The 15057-nt window shown below is 40.3% G+C and overlaps 1 protein-coding gene across 2 annotated transcripts in view; it reads right to left on the bottom strand.

Annotated features, from left to right (window-relative positions):
• The window catches only part of SLC6A1 (solute carrier family 6 member 1), a 558279-nt gene that overhangs the window by 392100 nt on the left and 151122 nt on the right, over positions 1-15057 (bottom strand). For both annotated transcript variants that reach the window (XM_085624874.1, XM_085624873.1), the window contains 2 exons: positions 9779-9910; positions 6013-6113 (listed from right to left, as the gene is read on the bottom strand). In XM_085624874.1, coding sequence (XP_085481000.1) covers positions 6013-6113; positions 9779-9910 — 233 coding nt within the window. The remainder of the gene's footprint in view (positions 1-6012; positions 6114-9778; positions 9911-15057) is intronic.

The following is a 15057-nucleotide window of genomic DNA, read 5'->3' on the forward strand; positions in this document are numbered from 1 at the left end:
AAGAAATGGTGCAGTGACATCTAGGGATATAGAACACGGGTTCTCCAATACTTACAAATCAGAAAGCACGGTAATCTCTTGGTAAGTTCTTTGCAGGAGAAAATCTATTAGGGTGCTCATCCTGTAGCTGGTGCTCCCAGCAACCACGGTGGAACCGGGGGGAGGTGGCGGAGGAGCTGAGGCAGGCCCCCCAGTAGGTACCAACTGGCCGCCCGTCTCCAGTTGCACAGGGGCCATGGTGGCGTTGAAGCCCCGGAGGCTCACTGCCCGGGGAAGGGACTGACAGTAACTCCAGTTAGCCCTGGATGCTTAAACTGGTGCGCAATTTTACACTATGCCCTGTCCCCTCCCTGGGCAGGGTAAGAGCATTCCGCACGCCCCTAGAGAAAGGCGGAAGCTGCGCGGCACTGTGCGCCCGGCCCGGGCTCCATCGACAGCCTGCGGTTGGCCGTTTTTCCTAACCCGACTCCTGCTGTTGCACTCAAGAGTCCAGTCTCATTCTCCACAGGCTGTACAGTTTCGAACCGGAAGTGAATGGATGAACCAACTGGAAGCGGGCACTGTACTCGAACGTTTCCGGGTAATATCAAACATAGAAAAGGGACCTGGCTCATTTTGTCGCTTTGTTGCAATGTAATATTCGAATGGCGTACCCAGCATTAAATGTTGTCTCACTAATCGTAAACACTAGATGGCGCCTTTAAATTTCAATTGTAAAGTTGTAACTACTGTGAATGTACTTGAGCTGGTAACTTAAACAAGCCCGGCGGAGCGTGGCGCGCGCGCGCTTGGGGGCGTGTGCGTCTGCGCAAACGCGTCGCAGAAGCACGTCCACAGACCCCGATCGCTGCGCGTGCCCTGGTCTGTCTCCCTTGGGAGCAAACACGGCAACAATAAGTCTCGTTGGCGGCAGCGCTTCGCGCTGCAACGCCAGCGAGACCTAAAAATGGTGCTGTGGGTGGGGCGTTTTCGAATAAGTATTTAAGAAAATTATTTATAAATTAAATAAATATATTTTAACTAATTATTTAATGCATACTTTCAATTCATTGACTTAATTTGCTGTAAGATTTCATTTCACGAAATCTACGTTTATAATACGAATTATAAATTGTTTTACATGTATGCTTTATATTAGAATAGTTCTATTCATTTTATAAGAATAATAAACTTGAATATTTTCCCTATGCTTTGCCATAGGCAGATCACTACTGCAATGACAGAGATCTCCACCTACATGTGAAAAAATACTAGTAGAAACCTTAAACTAGTAAATCCTACTGTAGGAGGTTCTGTGAGGGGGTGGAAAAATGAAAGTCTACTCTTAGGTTTAAATCTACACTTGTAAATCATGAAGAGTAAAAAGATATAGATTTAGACCTTTGTGCAGTGGTAGATTTTGGCATGAGTAAATCTTTTTATGTACATTACCCCTGGTGTTGTCGGATTGATACTTGACTCTGCCTCATAGCTCATACAACACTGCAGGCATCCCTTCACACTCAATGCAAAATAAACTCTCAGGTGTAAGAGCCTCTTATGGGTTAAACACTGGAATGATATGCTAGATAATACACTTAACACCTGAGTGCACACTGGTGGACAAGTAATGTATTTGTTCTTCTTTAGGAACATATTATACAAGGCTGCCATTTTCATTAAATATCTTTGGAAATTTGTGAGCTGACCTACCACTTAACTCCACCTTTTACCAGTGTTGCTAAACGCAATCTCCAGCAAATGCATCAAACCCATACATTGGTCAATCTAGGGAATAGTCTGGCACATGCATCAACAAAGACTTTTGCGATTCCTTAATTGCGATTGCATGTGGCCCATTGAGAGTAGGTTGATGGAAAGGCGTGTGACTTGGCACAGGTGTTCGACCAGCACCCATGATGCAGTTGCTATGGCAATACAATTTAAATGGCAGTTGTTTTTCAATAAATCTGACTACAGCAGATGTTGTAAATAAGCACAGTTGGGTGCCACGAAATTTCAATCCCTGAATTAAGCGATTCTGTAGCTCACTGAAATCTTAGTGACCAGCCTCGAAGCAACTTTCAATAATTTCTGGGAAACCTGGGACTCCAGCACTGCTACGTAGGGAACTGCTCACCTTCAGGTTACAGGGAGAAGAGAAGAGCACCGGCATAGGTTTAAACTCATTTTGATTTTTGGCCTGGCCGGCATATTCATGGTGTCATAGTTATATCTGCCTAACCCAAGCATCCCCCGTTCATATGAGATTCTAAAATAGCATGTGGTTTACAGGTATTTCGTATTGTCTGATTATCTTTGTAAAGAAAATATTGCTTTTTTGCATTTGGACGATTTTCCGGTAAGTACTATTTTATTTTGTGACTTTACAGATGACAACATCTCGAACAGTACTTTATATGCATAATTAAATCAGAAAACCCATTCTCTGATATATTTGAAAATGTAACATAACGTATTTTTTCCATCATAAAAAAAAAAATTGCCTTCAGTAGACTAAAAAAAGATTGAATTGTGTCCATGAGCATCATAAGGGGGTTTGTAATCTAAAGCAACAATTATTTTACCAGCTTACTTCCACCCCTTTGCAGGACTTTAAGGCCAAAGGCTTAGTCAGCATGTCAGTCTACAAAGTGGGACGTCAAGATGAGGAGCATGGTAATGGACATTTGAAGAATGATGTTCATATCACTGTAGTCCAGATGCCTTTTCTGTGTGACTATGGATGTGCCCAACAAGCATTTTCGATGCTTTCCTCTTCACAGCCTGACACTATAAAACACTGTTCAATTCATCAAACTGTCAGTGTTTTCGAACACATAATAAGGCATCAGGTCTAAATGGCAAAGCAAGGTTTTGCTGTTTGTAGTCCCATTCGTGCTGATGTCTTGCGCCAGATATAACGCAGGATGCAGTGCACCATCTAAAAGTGACAAAGGGTGTGTGTGATGAAAACACTTATACCGATGTGCAAAGTGTACTATTATATTTATTACCCTTGTTTCTGTATATGAGGCAGGAACCTGCCACGTCCAGGCGTTCATGATGGGGAATATTATTCCCTGGTGCTTGCATGCTGCAGGACTGTAGAAGCATCCTTTAGATATAAAACACATATCATCCCAAAGAGGCACAGAAAGCAGTCAGACTCCAAGAAGCTGTTTGATATAATGTATTGTCTGCCTTTTCAGTTTTCAAATCATTTTAGGGAATGTTTAAATATTTTCCATGTGGTTTTTCTTCGATTTTATCAGGACAGAGGTCAGAATTTGGCCCCTACACCAAGTAGAAAAGACAGATGTGCAGACAGTGTGGGAGCATGAGTTTTCAAGCTACTCATTTGCATATTTTCTTTAGTAGGCAGTGATGCATGCTGGTCTATGTACTTTACAGTTCCCTTTGTGCCCTATCTTGTTCTCTATGTTGTCAATACATTTCTGTTTTGTGCAACGTGAAGCCACATGCTTTAATAATTAGTTCTCAAATTACTGTCAGTACCAAATGGGAATATTCAAATATATGTAATCTTTTATACTTTTAGAAGATCATATTAATCGGAAATTTGTGACAGTAGAGAGTTCAAACTCTCCGTAAAGTTCCTATATATTGACAATGAAATGTAAAGGATAGGGGTAGAATGCTTATAAAAGTCTCAGCTGCTAGCAGTGATTCAGGTCACATTTTAGTTCACTGTTTCGGCCCGCTGGGCCATTCCAGACAGGGGCCAACCTTATGTAAATCAGACTCAATTTTTCTTTGGCAGTAAACAAATAGCCAAAAATGTGAGGCCAGGTCCCTTCAGGAAGGGAGCACAAGAAGCCTAAGACCAATTGTGGCTTATAGGGTCTCATCAGTGAGGTGCAGTTGAGTCCTGTGGCAAGGTTAGCAGAGGAACTATGTTGCAGCATACCCATTGCACCTCAAGTGTCACACTAAAACACAAAAGTCATGGATGGGATGACTGTAAAAGTCTCTGCTCCTATAATTCTTTCAGGGCTGGATTCTAGTCCATCATTGTTATGCCCACTAAGACACTCCAGGTACGGAGTAGCCATATGCAAATGAGACACGATCTTGCTCTAATAGAAACATTGCTGCTTGAACTTCCCGTCCAGGTCCCCCTAGAAAATATTTCATACATAGAAAGAATTGCGAGGGAGAAAGAAAAATCTACTCTTAATAAATGTATTATCCAAGCACAAATCTGTCAACATTGGAAATCGCTTCATCAATGCCTGTTTAACAGTTCCAGTAGTCCAATTAATCACTCAATTCATATTTTCAAGTGAGGTTTCCCTGATAGCCATTTTGTACTCAAGTTTCAAACTAAAGGCAATTCTGGTATAACAAGAAGAGTAACCCAATAAGCGCCATGCCGTGATCAGCGCATCAGCAAAGGAGAGCACAGAACATAACCATAAGCCACCACCAGACCGGTTTTGGCCTTGTTGAGTCTCATCAACGCGTTGCAGCTTGAGTCCTGTGACATAGTGAGCATGGGGCATCTGGAAATATCTTTCATCATTATTTGAATTCCTTCCAAGAGTCTTAAAAGCACATCAAACCACTTATTGCCATCTCAGAGTTATTGGACGAGTTGGAAAAAGTGGAGAGAAAGGTAAGTCTGTCACACCAGCTGATGTGAAGAAAGTGACAGTAAATAAAGATAGTGTTTTGATGTTTTTCCATAGTGATGGAGATGTTAAGCATTTCCAGCAGTGACAAAACCTTCAGGGTAAAGGTCTAGAACATATATCACTCCTATATATATATATTCATTAGGGATCCATCAAATGTACTTGGAAAAGAACCACAGCAGATTCAAAGCTTTCATCTTGCCCTAAATTCGAGCAATCCAACACAGATGCCAAATAGAAGAGATGAAATTTCAAGGCACTTCTAAACGTTAGGAATCCTTTTTCCAACCTCAAGGAAAGCAGAACTCAGCTCCATAGGGTAGAGCCCAGGATGAAAGATCCATAGTCATATCTTTTAGACCTAGGTCACCTGATGGCCATTAAATTTGCTGTATATGGTAAATAGCAAAATTCAGGTATCTTGAAAATGGGTAGGGCTATAAAAGCCTCTAAGCCTGTTAAGGCTAAGCAATTTTAATGAATTTATTGTTGAACTTCTTTGAGCCATTTGCATCTTTATGGTCTTCCTTGGGTCGGTCCTCCTTCTTGACGTAGATTTTTGTATAAATCTAAACATATGCTACCTGACATTAAGAGTTTCCCTTGCGTGTGTCAAATGGACTGGCTAAATGTTTAGACTATGAGAAAGTGCTGAGCCTTGCAGGCTCCACATGTGATATAATTTGTAACTGACCAAAAATAGGCACAGTTTGAATCTGTGGGTGTTACTGACCAAGAACGAATTGAACCATGTGAAGCCTACACCCCTAAGCCTAGATTTGTCATGGACAGTTCAAATGGGTTCTAGGGTCAAAGTATCAACATCACTATATTTTAATACATAACTAAAACTAAAAGCATGAAGATGATCTTAATTGAATGAGGATGTGGGACAAATATTCCTTGCTCCAATCACCAGACTTACCACTCCTATGTCAGGTAGTGAGAGAAAGAAATAGTGTTGTGGTTTTCCTCCTGTTGTTTCTTTCAATGTTTTTGAGCAGGTGAATATTTTAATCATATACATGCTCCTTCTTCTAAAAATATTTTTTAAAGCTGCTGTTGCAGTGACATTATATGTACATACTTTGAAGTGATCAGATTCTTTTTATCGGTGCCACCCCAATTTTGCATGCATACTGAGAGCATATTTCAGAACTACTAGAATGTGTTAAAATATAATGAATTTCAATGTCAATATGATTAAAGGAGGTATAAAGGTATAGTTCTGGCAGAATAATGAGCAGATCTGTTCTTCTGCATCAAAGGTAAAACATCACATCATGCAATAGGTTAACGTTTCTTAAATAGACTCACACTAAAAATGTAATTATTATCTTTGCTGAGCATTGAAATAAAGTAAAAGTACACGTACCGTTGTGAATGAACTGTACAGATAGTATATGGCCCAAGCTATGATCACGATATAGTAGATATTTAGCCAAAAGGCCAACACAGCAGCTGCTAGTCCTACACCTATTGAAAAGGAAACACAATAAAATACAGTTTTTTTTTAATTCGCAAACAGACATCACTAACAATTTGACTTTTTTTTAACTTGGTTTTGCAGCTAGAAAGAGCATTGTATATAATATTCACTAACACCCTTATATTCAACTCAGTAGCATAAAACCTCAAAACATCTATTGTCTGAAAATATTAGCTAATTTTCTACTATTTTTTAACCATGCCCCATGGACTTTAAACTGAAAAAGCTACTATAGTCTAGCATGTACCACTTCTCAACCGTCTTTTGCTCTTCACAAACGATTATCCAGTTTTGTTTGTATTGCTTTTGCAGGTTCTGAATACAGTGAAATGCTCAAAGAATGCACAAAGTCACACCATTTGGCAACAATGAGTTTGTTTAAAGGCTTTAAGGGCAACCCCTTGTCACTTTCTACTACCTTCAGTGTGGTTTCTGCAGGTTTTGCAACCACTGTAAATCTTGGCTTTCGAATGAGCAATCAGCCACTACTTCAGTTCCAATGGCAGTAGAAAGGTGGGATTTAATACGCCATCACCGTCTGTGCATGAGCAGGAAACTAATTGACTTTGTGTCTGCCATGGATGGCACAAAGTCCTTTTCGGCAGTGTACTGATTGCTTCTTCCAGCCATTTCAACATTTTTGTGAAGGACACTTGTTTTTTGAAGCAGAAAAAGACATGTCTTGGATACTGTGGCAGACATTTTAGCATTATTCCTTGATTCTGATTCTTTCTTAAAACTATATATTTTGAGTATTTATACTTGCAATCCACTTCTTTGAAATGCACTGCGGGCCTCCATTTTCCGAAGAGTGTCTTGGTCAGGGCCGCTCTGGCAGTAGCGGACATCGGTCGTTTTCCCGGGAGGCTGGCAGGGTGGGGGCCAGTTTTGCAGCAGTGGGGGGCGTTTTTTTGTTACTGGTGGCCGGTTTTGCAGCAGTGCTGCAATATCGCCCCCAGTAATAAAAAGCAACAGTGCTTCACACTTGCACATTCCCAACCCCCTCTTCACTCGGGGGCTGGTCTCACAAAATTACCAGGGCTGCTTTGGGTTTCCAGTCCGGCCCTGGCCTTGGAGAGCACAACTTTCCTAGAAAAGCAAGGTAGCTCCTTTCTCTCAGGTGCTATTCACCACTCTGACTACCTGATGACAGAGTTTGATTCTTGTGCTAATGGACCTTAGGTACTCCTCAGTGACATGTCCCAAAAAGGACATAGTACATCATTCAATGCGTGGTGTCTCGTACAGAGGAGCTGTGGTCCAGGAGTGAGACATTAACGTCTTCTCTTAAGCATCTTTTCATGTGGTTGACCTTGGTCTGTAATTATATAGATATGCACAAATAGGTAAACTCTACACAAAGGAATGCACAGTTGATCTGAAAAAAAAAAAGTTTCAATTATTTCAGTCACATCATCTTTCTGTACCCTCCACTGAATCAAAGATGAAGCGGGAGGGCCCAAAGCATGGAAGACTGAAAAGAAAATTGTGACCAAAAGCATTACACATAATGTCACCTTTGTTATTTTTATTTTTTAAGGGCAACAGTGCATCACCGCGAAATCCACAGTGATTTCCTACTTAGAAGCGTCAGTTTAAATGAGCTCCTTTATGTGCAACTAAATATGTAACCAAAAAACAAAAACAAAAACACATGCTAATGTTTTTTACGGTTTTCCTACCGAAACAACAATTCAATGCAGCCATCAAAAGTTTGATCACATTTTCTGTGTTTGTTAGTGATCTTTTGACCTGTGTTCTTATACATATAAAAAGAACAAAAGGCATTTTTCAGTGGCATTTATGTGAATGCATACGCCTTGACCTCCACTAAGGCGTTGCAACCCGTTTACAATTCTAATTAGGCATTTTTAAGTGAGATATAAATCTTTTCCTGAAATAAAAACGACTTCTTGGCCAGAAGAAAAGGCAGAAAAACACAATAAACGGCCCCTTGAACCTGGAGAAAAGGGCGAAAGGAAGAAAAGAAGTGATTTGATATCCTCGTGCTCCCCAGTGACCATTATTCCCTCAGTGAGTTCCCGGAGGGATAAATGTAGCTCAAGACCGTTTGTCCAGTCAATTGCTTGGTTCATCTAGGATAGATCCACTCCTTCTTTATTTGACTGTACCTCTTTCCATCGTTCTTCAGTTAACACATTTCTACACCTAAAATGTATTTAATTGGGGTCTTCATCAGGACAGAGGGCTTCCAGGAGGGTGTCTTTTAAATAATTCCTTTTGCTTTGTTCCTAACACTTCAGACTTCTGGATTATTTTGCTTTATTCAGCCTTGTGTTAGTTGGCATCAGATTTGCAGGAGCAGTGTGTGTTCTTTACTTCAGATGTGTGCTTGGCACTGCCTGGTACCCTCCCTTTAAACGCAGGTACGCTGCAGCAAGCAATGTACTGAAAGCCAAGAGTAAGTCCCCTTGCTATGCCCTCCCACTGCACTATGCCTAATCACACAGCACAGCTCCATCATTACCGCTAATAAAACTTTGCACATCGCTTATTTTTCCTTTTTATCTGGACAGCTAATGGACTGGTAAAATTCTAGCAAGCATTACTTCAAGCACGAATGGAGGAAATTAGTCCGCGATGTATGAAGCTATTTAGCATTTCTTAACGGTTCGTATCACTACTTCGTCCCGTTAAGAAATGCCAAGTGGCCATTTCAGATGTATAAAGGACCAAAACCAGTCGCAATTTGTGATATCTACTCTGTGGAAATCGCAAATTGCAACAGCAATTTTGGAATTGGAAATAGGGATGACCTATTTGCGATTCCTAAAGCATAAATACAAAGCATTTCCTACATGCGAATTGGGCATTTAGGAAATGCAATTACCATTACTTCAAGTCGATGGTAACCATGTGCAAAATAAAACAAAAATGCATTAAAAATGCATTTTTTATTGTGACATGAATTACACATATGCCCCTAAGGCATGTATCTGCACCTACATGTGCATTAGGAAATTGGGGGGGGGGCCTTCAGGGCAGCCTAAATCCCAGAGGCACCCATGGCTTTGCATTTCTTAAATTACGATTTCTTAGTAGGAAAACCGAATTTAGGAAATGCAAACCATTTTCCTATTTCACCCATAGGCCCAAATGCTATGGAATTTCCTATTTGCGATTCCTCATCTGTAGGACTCGCTATTGGAGGATTGCACATTTTGTATATATCCTTTCGCTATTTAAGAAATGCAAATGGGAACCTAAGTACATCTGGCCCTTGGTGTCTAATATGTGAAGGATAGATACACGTTGTTAAAATGAAGACCTCGAGAAAAGTAACGTAAGCGGCCTTTTATATTATGAAAGAGGGATGAATGTTGGCTACAATGGAAGAGAATGGTGCAAGGGGTATATAGCTGAGAGTGTGCACTTGCATTGCATATAATATTTGATGAGCTACAACAATCTGTGCACTTGTAAATGTAAGTTTTATTCTAATATTACACTAACGCTATCTGTTTTCAAATACACAACTTGATATGCCAAAAGAAATTCTGTAAATATATTTTTATGTGTCATTTAAATGTCGCACTTGTAGAAAAAAAGGATACATTTTACTAAATGGTCTTTATATGTAAAACAACTATGTGCTTAATAAAAGTAAAAAAAATCATAATTGAAATTGTACCTTTGAACATTGGAGCAAGTTTCCACACTCCCAGGCCTCCGATGGATGTGAACTGACCAAGGGAACATTCCAAGAGAAAAAGTGGCACTCCAGCAAAAAACAAAGTTAGAAAATATGGAATCAAAAATGCACCTAGAAGGAATACAAAAAAATGTGATGAAACAAAGCTCTTCAGGACAACCCATTCAAATGCATAGCCTATTGATGGCTGCGCACTTGACAATTGGCTCACTTTGTGCACCCTACAGAACCATCCAATCTGTTCAAAACGACATCAATATTAAATCAGCCTCAATTGAAAGTAATACAAATTCAGGAAAATGGAAAACAGACCAGAGTCATGCAGGATTTACTCTTATGATATAGTGCAAGATACTATTATTGAAAGTTGCTTTATGAACACTTTGTAGGAACCTAGAGCCACATGTACGACAGAAACATTTTTTACGTTCCTAATTGTGATTTTTTTTACATGCAATTAGAAGTCGCAAAATGCGATGTGCCAATATGTCTCAGACACATTCCCAATGGGTCGCAATTTACCTGCCTCATCAATATTCATGAGGCAAGTGGGAATTTGCGACCCATTGGAATTGGCCTGTGGTCACAGGTATGGTGGCCTGCTGGGGTCAGAAGACCACCATGTCCGTGATTGCTTTTTAAAATGAAGCAATTTTTTTTTTAATGCAGCTCGTTTTCCTTAAAGGAAAACGGGATGCATTTAAAAGATTTTTTTTAAAGTTTTCTTTTCATTTTTTGCGAGAAGTTAGTAGGTTACCGACTCACAAAATAGGGTAAGTACATACCAAACAACTCTCTTCAGCAGTCGCAAAAGGCCCGATTCTCCATTTGTGACCACTAAAACATGTCGTACATGTGGCCCCTAGACACTAGGGCCCAATTCAAAATGTTTTTGCTCACATTACTTAATTAGATGCTTAAAAAATTATATGAAATTAAAAATCCATATTCTTCATCGCATAATTTAGATTTATGGAATTTGCACAATTGTCATAGCAAATTTAGGATTAAAGGTGTGAGACCGGGAGGTTCATAATAGGCTGCCATTCAGACGTACGCAAAACCCAGCCAATATAAAATTCGTACATAGTCACATATCTCTTGATGATAGCTTCCCTCTTGCATGACACACAAATGCATTTTGGTAAAAGGGATAAGTTAGTGACTTGAGAGTATAAACAAGGATAAGGAGTGATCCCACCTGTTGAAAAGTACGTATGTGTACTTTTTGTGATGAGTCATATTTATTACTATTTACAACTGTAGTAGATATCCCTGTGTTCTTTGTGAATCTCATACAAGTAAGAAATCTACCCTAGAAAAGGGGAAATCCTACAAGTGCAGATTTTTTACTTTTAAAATGAAACTTTGAGAATCAGGACCTAGGTTGTAAACAGGTAATGTGAGGATAGCTTGTTAGGAAAATGTTGGTTTTTGGTGCGTGACTGGTAGTTTATTCACAAAAGTGTAAGATAATAAAGTGGTTCTTAAGATTAATGCATAATTATATTTTGTATGCATTATGCTTATGTGCATTGCAAATGTATAGCCTTAGAAGAAAATAAAAATCCTGAAAGGCTTCTTTCTTTCTTTCTTTCTTTCTTTCTTTCTTGAAGAAATAGAAATCTTAACTGTCACAAGTATGTAAATTCCACAATCAATCAGGAACAAACCTAGCCAAATGGCAGTGGAGGTCTGTACATGGTCAAAGACAAGCATAAAGTCAACAAGAAATAGGAGAGGAAGCTGGGCTGTAGATGGTTAATTATTTGGATGTAGTTTTCTTTAAAGAGGTGAACTTTCACCTTTACTAAATTGGAGCAGCGTTTCGGTGGACTTGATATAAATCGGGGATGTGTTCTAGATATTGCCTGTCTAGATGGAAAAAAGGTCTACTGTTTTGTGTTTTTTCTTTTTTAGACATCTTAGTCCGGCAGTCTGATTGTGCCCTAGCTTCAGTTGTTCCAAGAACCCCAGAGATGGTGAGCTTGTCTGGAAGATGAGCAGGGTTGCTGGTTGTAGTGAATGCAGCTAGTTTTGCAGATGGTTTGTGCCAGCAAGGAGATCCTATGAAGTATCATAAATAGCAGATGAGACAGCTGGTGGCATGTAGCATGACGATAAGGGGTGCCAGTGTGGAGTCTGGTAGGTCATGGAGTAGGGCATTACCACCAACATGTTGTGAGAGTACAATAGCTGTAACAGCAGTTGTGAAGATGCATTCTGGAACAAAAGATTTGACTTTATTTAGTAAAAAGAGCTGGTACCACACCTTTGTTTTTTATGGCACTGCATTCCTTGAGGGTGAGGTTGGTGTTCAGAGTGAATGCAAGTGGCTTACTATTTGGTGAAAGTTGGGGTTCGAATCCATCAAGGTTCATATCATTGAGCTAGAATTGTACTGTATCTTGTTTCTTGTTTTTGGAAAATAACACAACTTCTGTCTTGGTTGGACTGAGCTTTAGGTGCGCACTGAAGATCCAGGCCTGGATGATGTGCAAGCTCTGTTTTAATCAATTGGGTGTTTGAAGCACACCAGACTTTCAAATCGACGTATGTGTCATATTGGTGAATCTGTGTACATGTATAGTGAGTCTATCTCTATGTAAAGGTTGAAGATGACAGGAGAAAATACAGACTGCTTTTTGCCATTACTAATGAATTATAGGTAAGTAATGGACCAGTAGCTGGCGAGTTCATCAGGGTCAAGTGAATGTTTCTTTAGGAGTGGGAGGATCTGTTCTGTCCTGAGACCCTCTGAGAAGATGCCTTGAGTGAGAGAGACATTGACATTGGTATGCAGGGGTAAGAGAGAACTCACAAAAAGAGCTTTGATGAATTACAATGATGAGACACCATAGTCATAATAAGTGTCTCCGAAGGAGTTTAATATGCCAGCGAGACCTTGAAGGCATAAGACTTTGAAGCCTGATCAGTGCGGGATCCTACAGAAAGGAGTGAATGCAAGAGATGAAGAAGGCTTGGTGTTGTCAATGTGCTGTTAGGTTTTCTACATAAATTCACTGAAGGAGAAGTTGATAGCATTGCACTTTTCTCTGAGGTGAAAAACTGCAGAGGGTTGATGCAGTGCTTGATTTCCTTGAATAGTGTTCCTGCTTCAGTTGGTGGTGTTATTGATTGTTTTGGTATAGTACTTTGCTTTGACTGATGTGATGAGCTGTTTCCCTGTTGTGTGGTTGGACTTTAGGATCAAGAGGGTCTTGGTTGTTCTGTTTTTGTTCCATTATGTCCTGCCTGTGGATGGATTGGTTATTGCTAGCAAGGTCTTTAGAGAACCAGGTACTGAAGATTTTGGCTTTCACTTGCATGTTGTAATTCAGGTGTGGATGTTCACATAGCTTTCCCAAAAAATTGTTGAAGTTGTTTTGCAAGGTGTTGACATCAGACATAGAGTTGGTAGGGTGATAGATGAGCTCTAGCTTTAGATAGTTAATAAAGAAGTCTTTAAAATATCTGAATGTTTTGGTCCTCTCTTTTGTGCTGGCCTTAGTTTGTTGGTAGGATGCTGAGTTTCGGGATAGCGTTGGAAAAGTGGTTGGTCCAGTATGAGGGTATGGGTGCTTTGTGTTGGATTGTTAGCTATGTCCAAAAGACAATTTCAAGAATGTGGCCTTTGGAGTGTGATGGTTGTGTAATATGAGGGACCAGATTGAGTCTGTTGATGAAGGTGAACGTGTGTCTTTCTTTATTTTTAATCTTGTGTTGTCTGGGAGGTTCAAGTTACCCAAGAGGGTGACATGGGCATGTTGGATGGACGAGGTGGTGAGGAGATCTGAAAAGACATCAAAAAAAGTCGTTGTTCTGCCTAGGAGGCATGTAGATGAGATGGAAGGTGGTGGTCTGAGTTGCAAAGAGTGGGCAGCTCCATGGAGATGAGTGTTACTTGCTTGCCTTGGGTGCAGGACTGGGGAAACCTAATGGTTGAAAGCGAAGTCTCCTCCCTTCTTATGTGCACAGTCAGCATGATGGATGCTGTAGCCTGTGGAAAGAAGGACATCTAGGATGTGCAATGAAATAGGCATGAGCCATGGTTCTATGATGAAGACAACATCAAACTTGTGATATGTGATAAGGTCTTCAATGGCCAGTGCAGGGATTACTGCAGAGCGAGCATTAATGAGCATGAATTGGAAGATGTGTTCTGTAGTTTGAGGATATGTGGTAGTTAGTGGGATGTGTACGAGTTGGGGTCTATGTGTTGTGTGAATGCTATGTGAGTGTCTGGTTCATCTACTTCATGGGGTGTTTGTGGGTTTTGGCAGTATGGGGTACTTGGTGATTCATCTTCATTGTAAGTTTCAGTGGAATAGGAGTTTTGGTCCAAGGCCCTTCTTGCCCTAGAAGCCCCATACAGGCAATCCCCTTACCTGTGTCTACTAGTTTATGTATTTGACCGGGCAATGGGACTCCCTGAAGAGTTGGTTTAAGTAGGGACAAGGCAGGAAGGGATGTCAGTCCCTATGCAGATAGATGATGGGATATCCAGTGACGCCACTTCCTGAGCAGATGGCGGATTGGTAAATGTAGTGATGTAACTTCCTGTGTGGATGGATGATGGGAAATGCAATGATTTTTGGTGTCACTTCCTGTGAAGCTCGATGATGGGAAATAAAGCCCTCTTGCTTGGTTTTTTCTTTTAAAGACAGACTGAGCAGAAAATAAGTGATATCACTTCCTGTTCAGATGCAAAATCCAAAGATGTAAGTTCCTGTGCAAATGGAGAATGGGAAATGCAGTGGGGTCACTTTCTGTGCAGTGATGAGTGAAAATTAACTCCTGTTGCTTGGCTTCTTCTTCAAAAGATCGTTTTGGTAAATCGCAGCTCAAACTGAGATTCATGTTGATGGTACCTGACTGTGGTCCTAATTTAACAGGAATCATCTTTTGTCTGCAAATTTATAAATTCTGGTCAACAGGTTTCACTCATTTGAAAGCGTTGAAAAAAGATCCTGCTGTTCATACCCCCTCAATACCATGCTGGTGTGTGGTACATCTGCACTACTGCAGTGAAGTGTTTTGTGGTCTACTAGACCACTGTACCATCAAATTGCACATTTACAGATCTTGGTGGTGTGACTGGAATGTGTGTTATGGAAATTTGGCCATGTGTCCCAGTCAGTGCAATCTTCTCTAGTGGTCTAGTGGCCTGTGGGACATAAAACTCAATTACAAGTTCTCTGTTTGATACAAAGAGCTTTTTATACAACTGTCCCTGCCTTTCTATCACCTAAAGTGAC

The sequence above is a fragment of the Triturus cristatus genome, chromosome 9 (genome assembly GCF_964204655.1).
Source record: "Triturus cristatus chromosome 9, aTriCri1.1, whole genome shotgun sequence".
Taxonomy (NCBI): domain Eukaryota; kingdom Metazoa; phylum Chordata; class Amphibia; order Caudata; family Salamandridae; genus Triturus; species Triturus cristatus.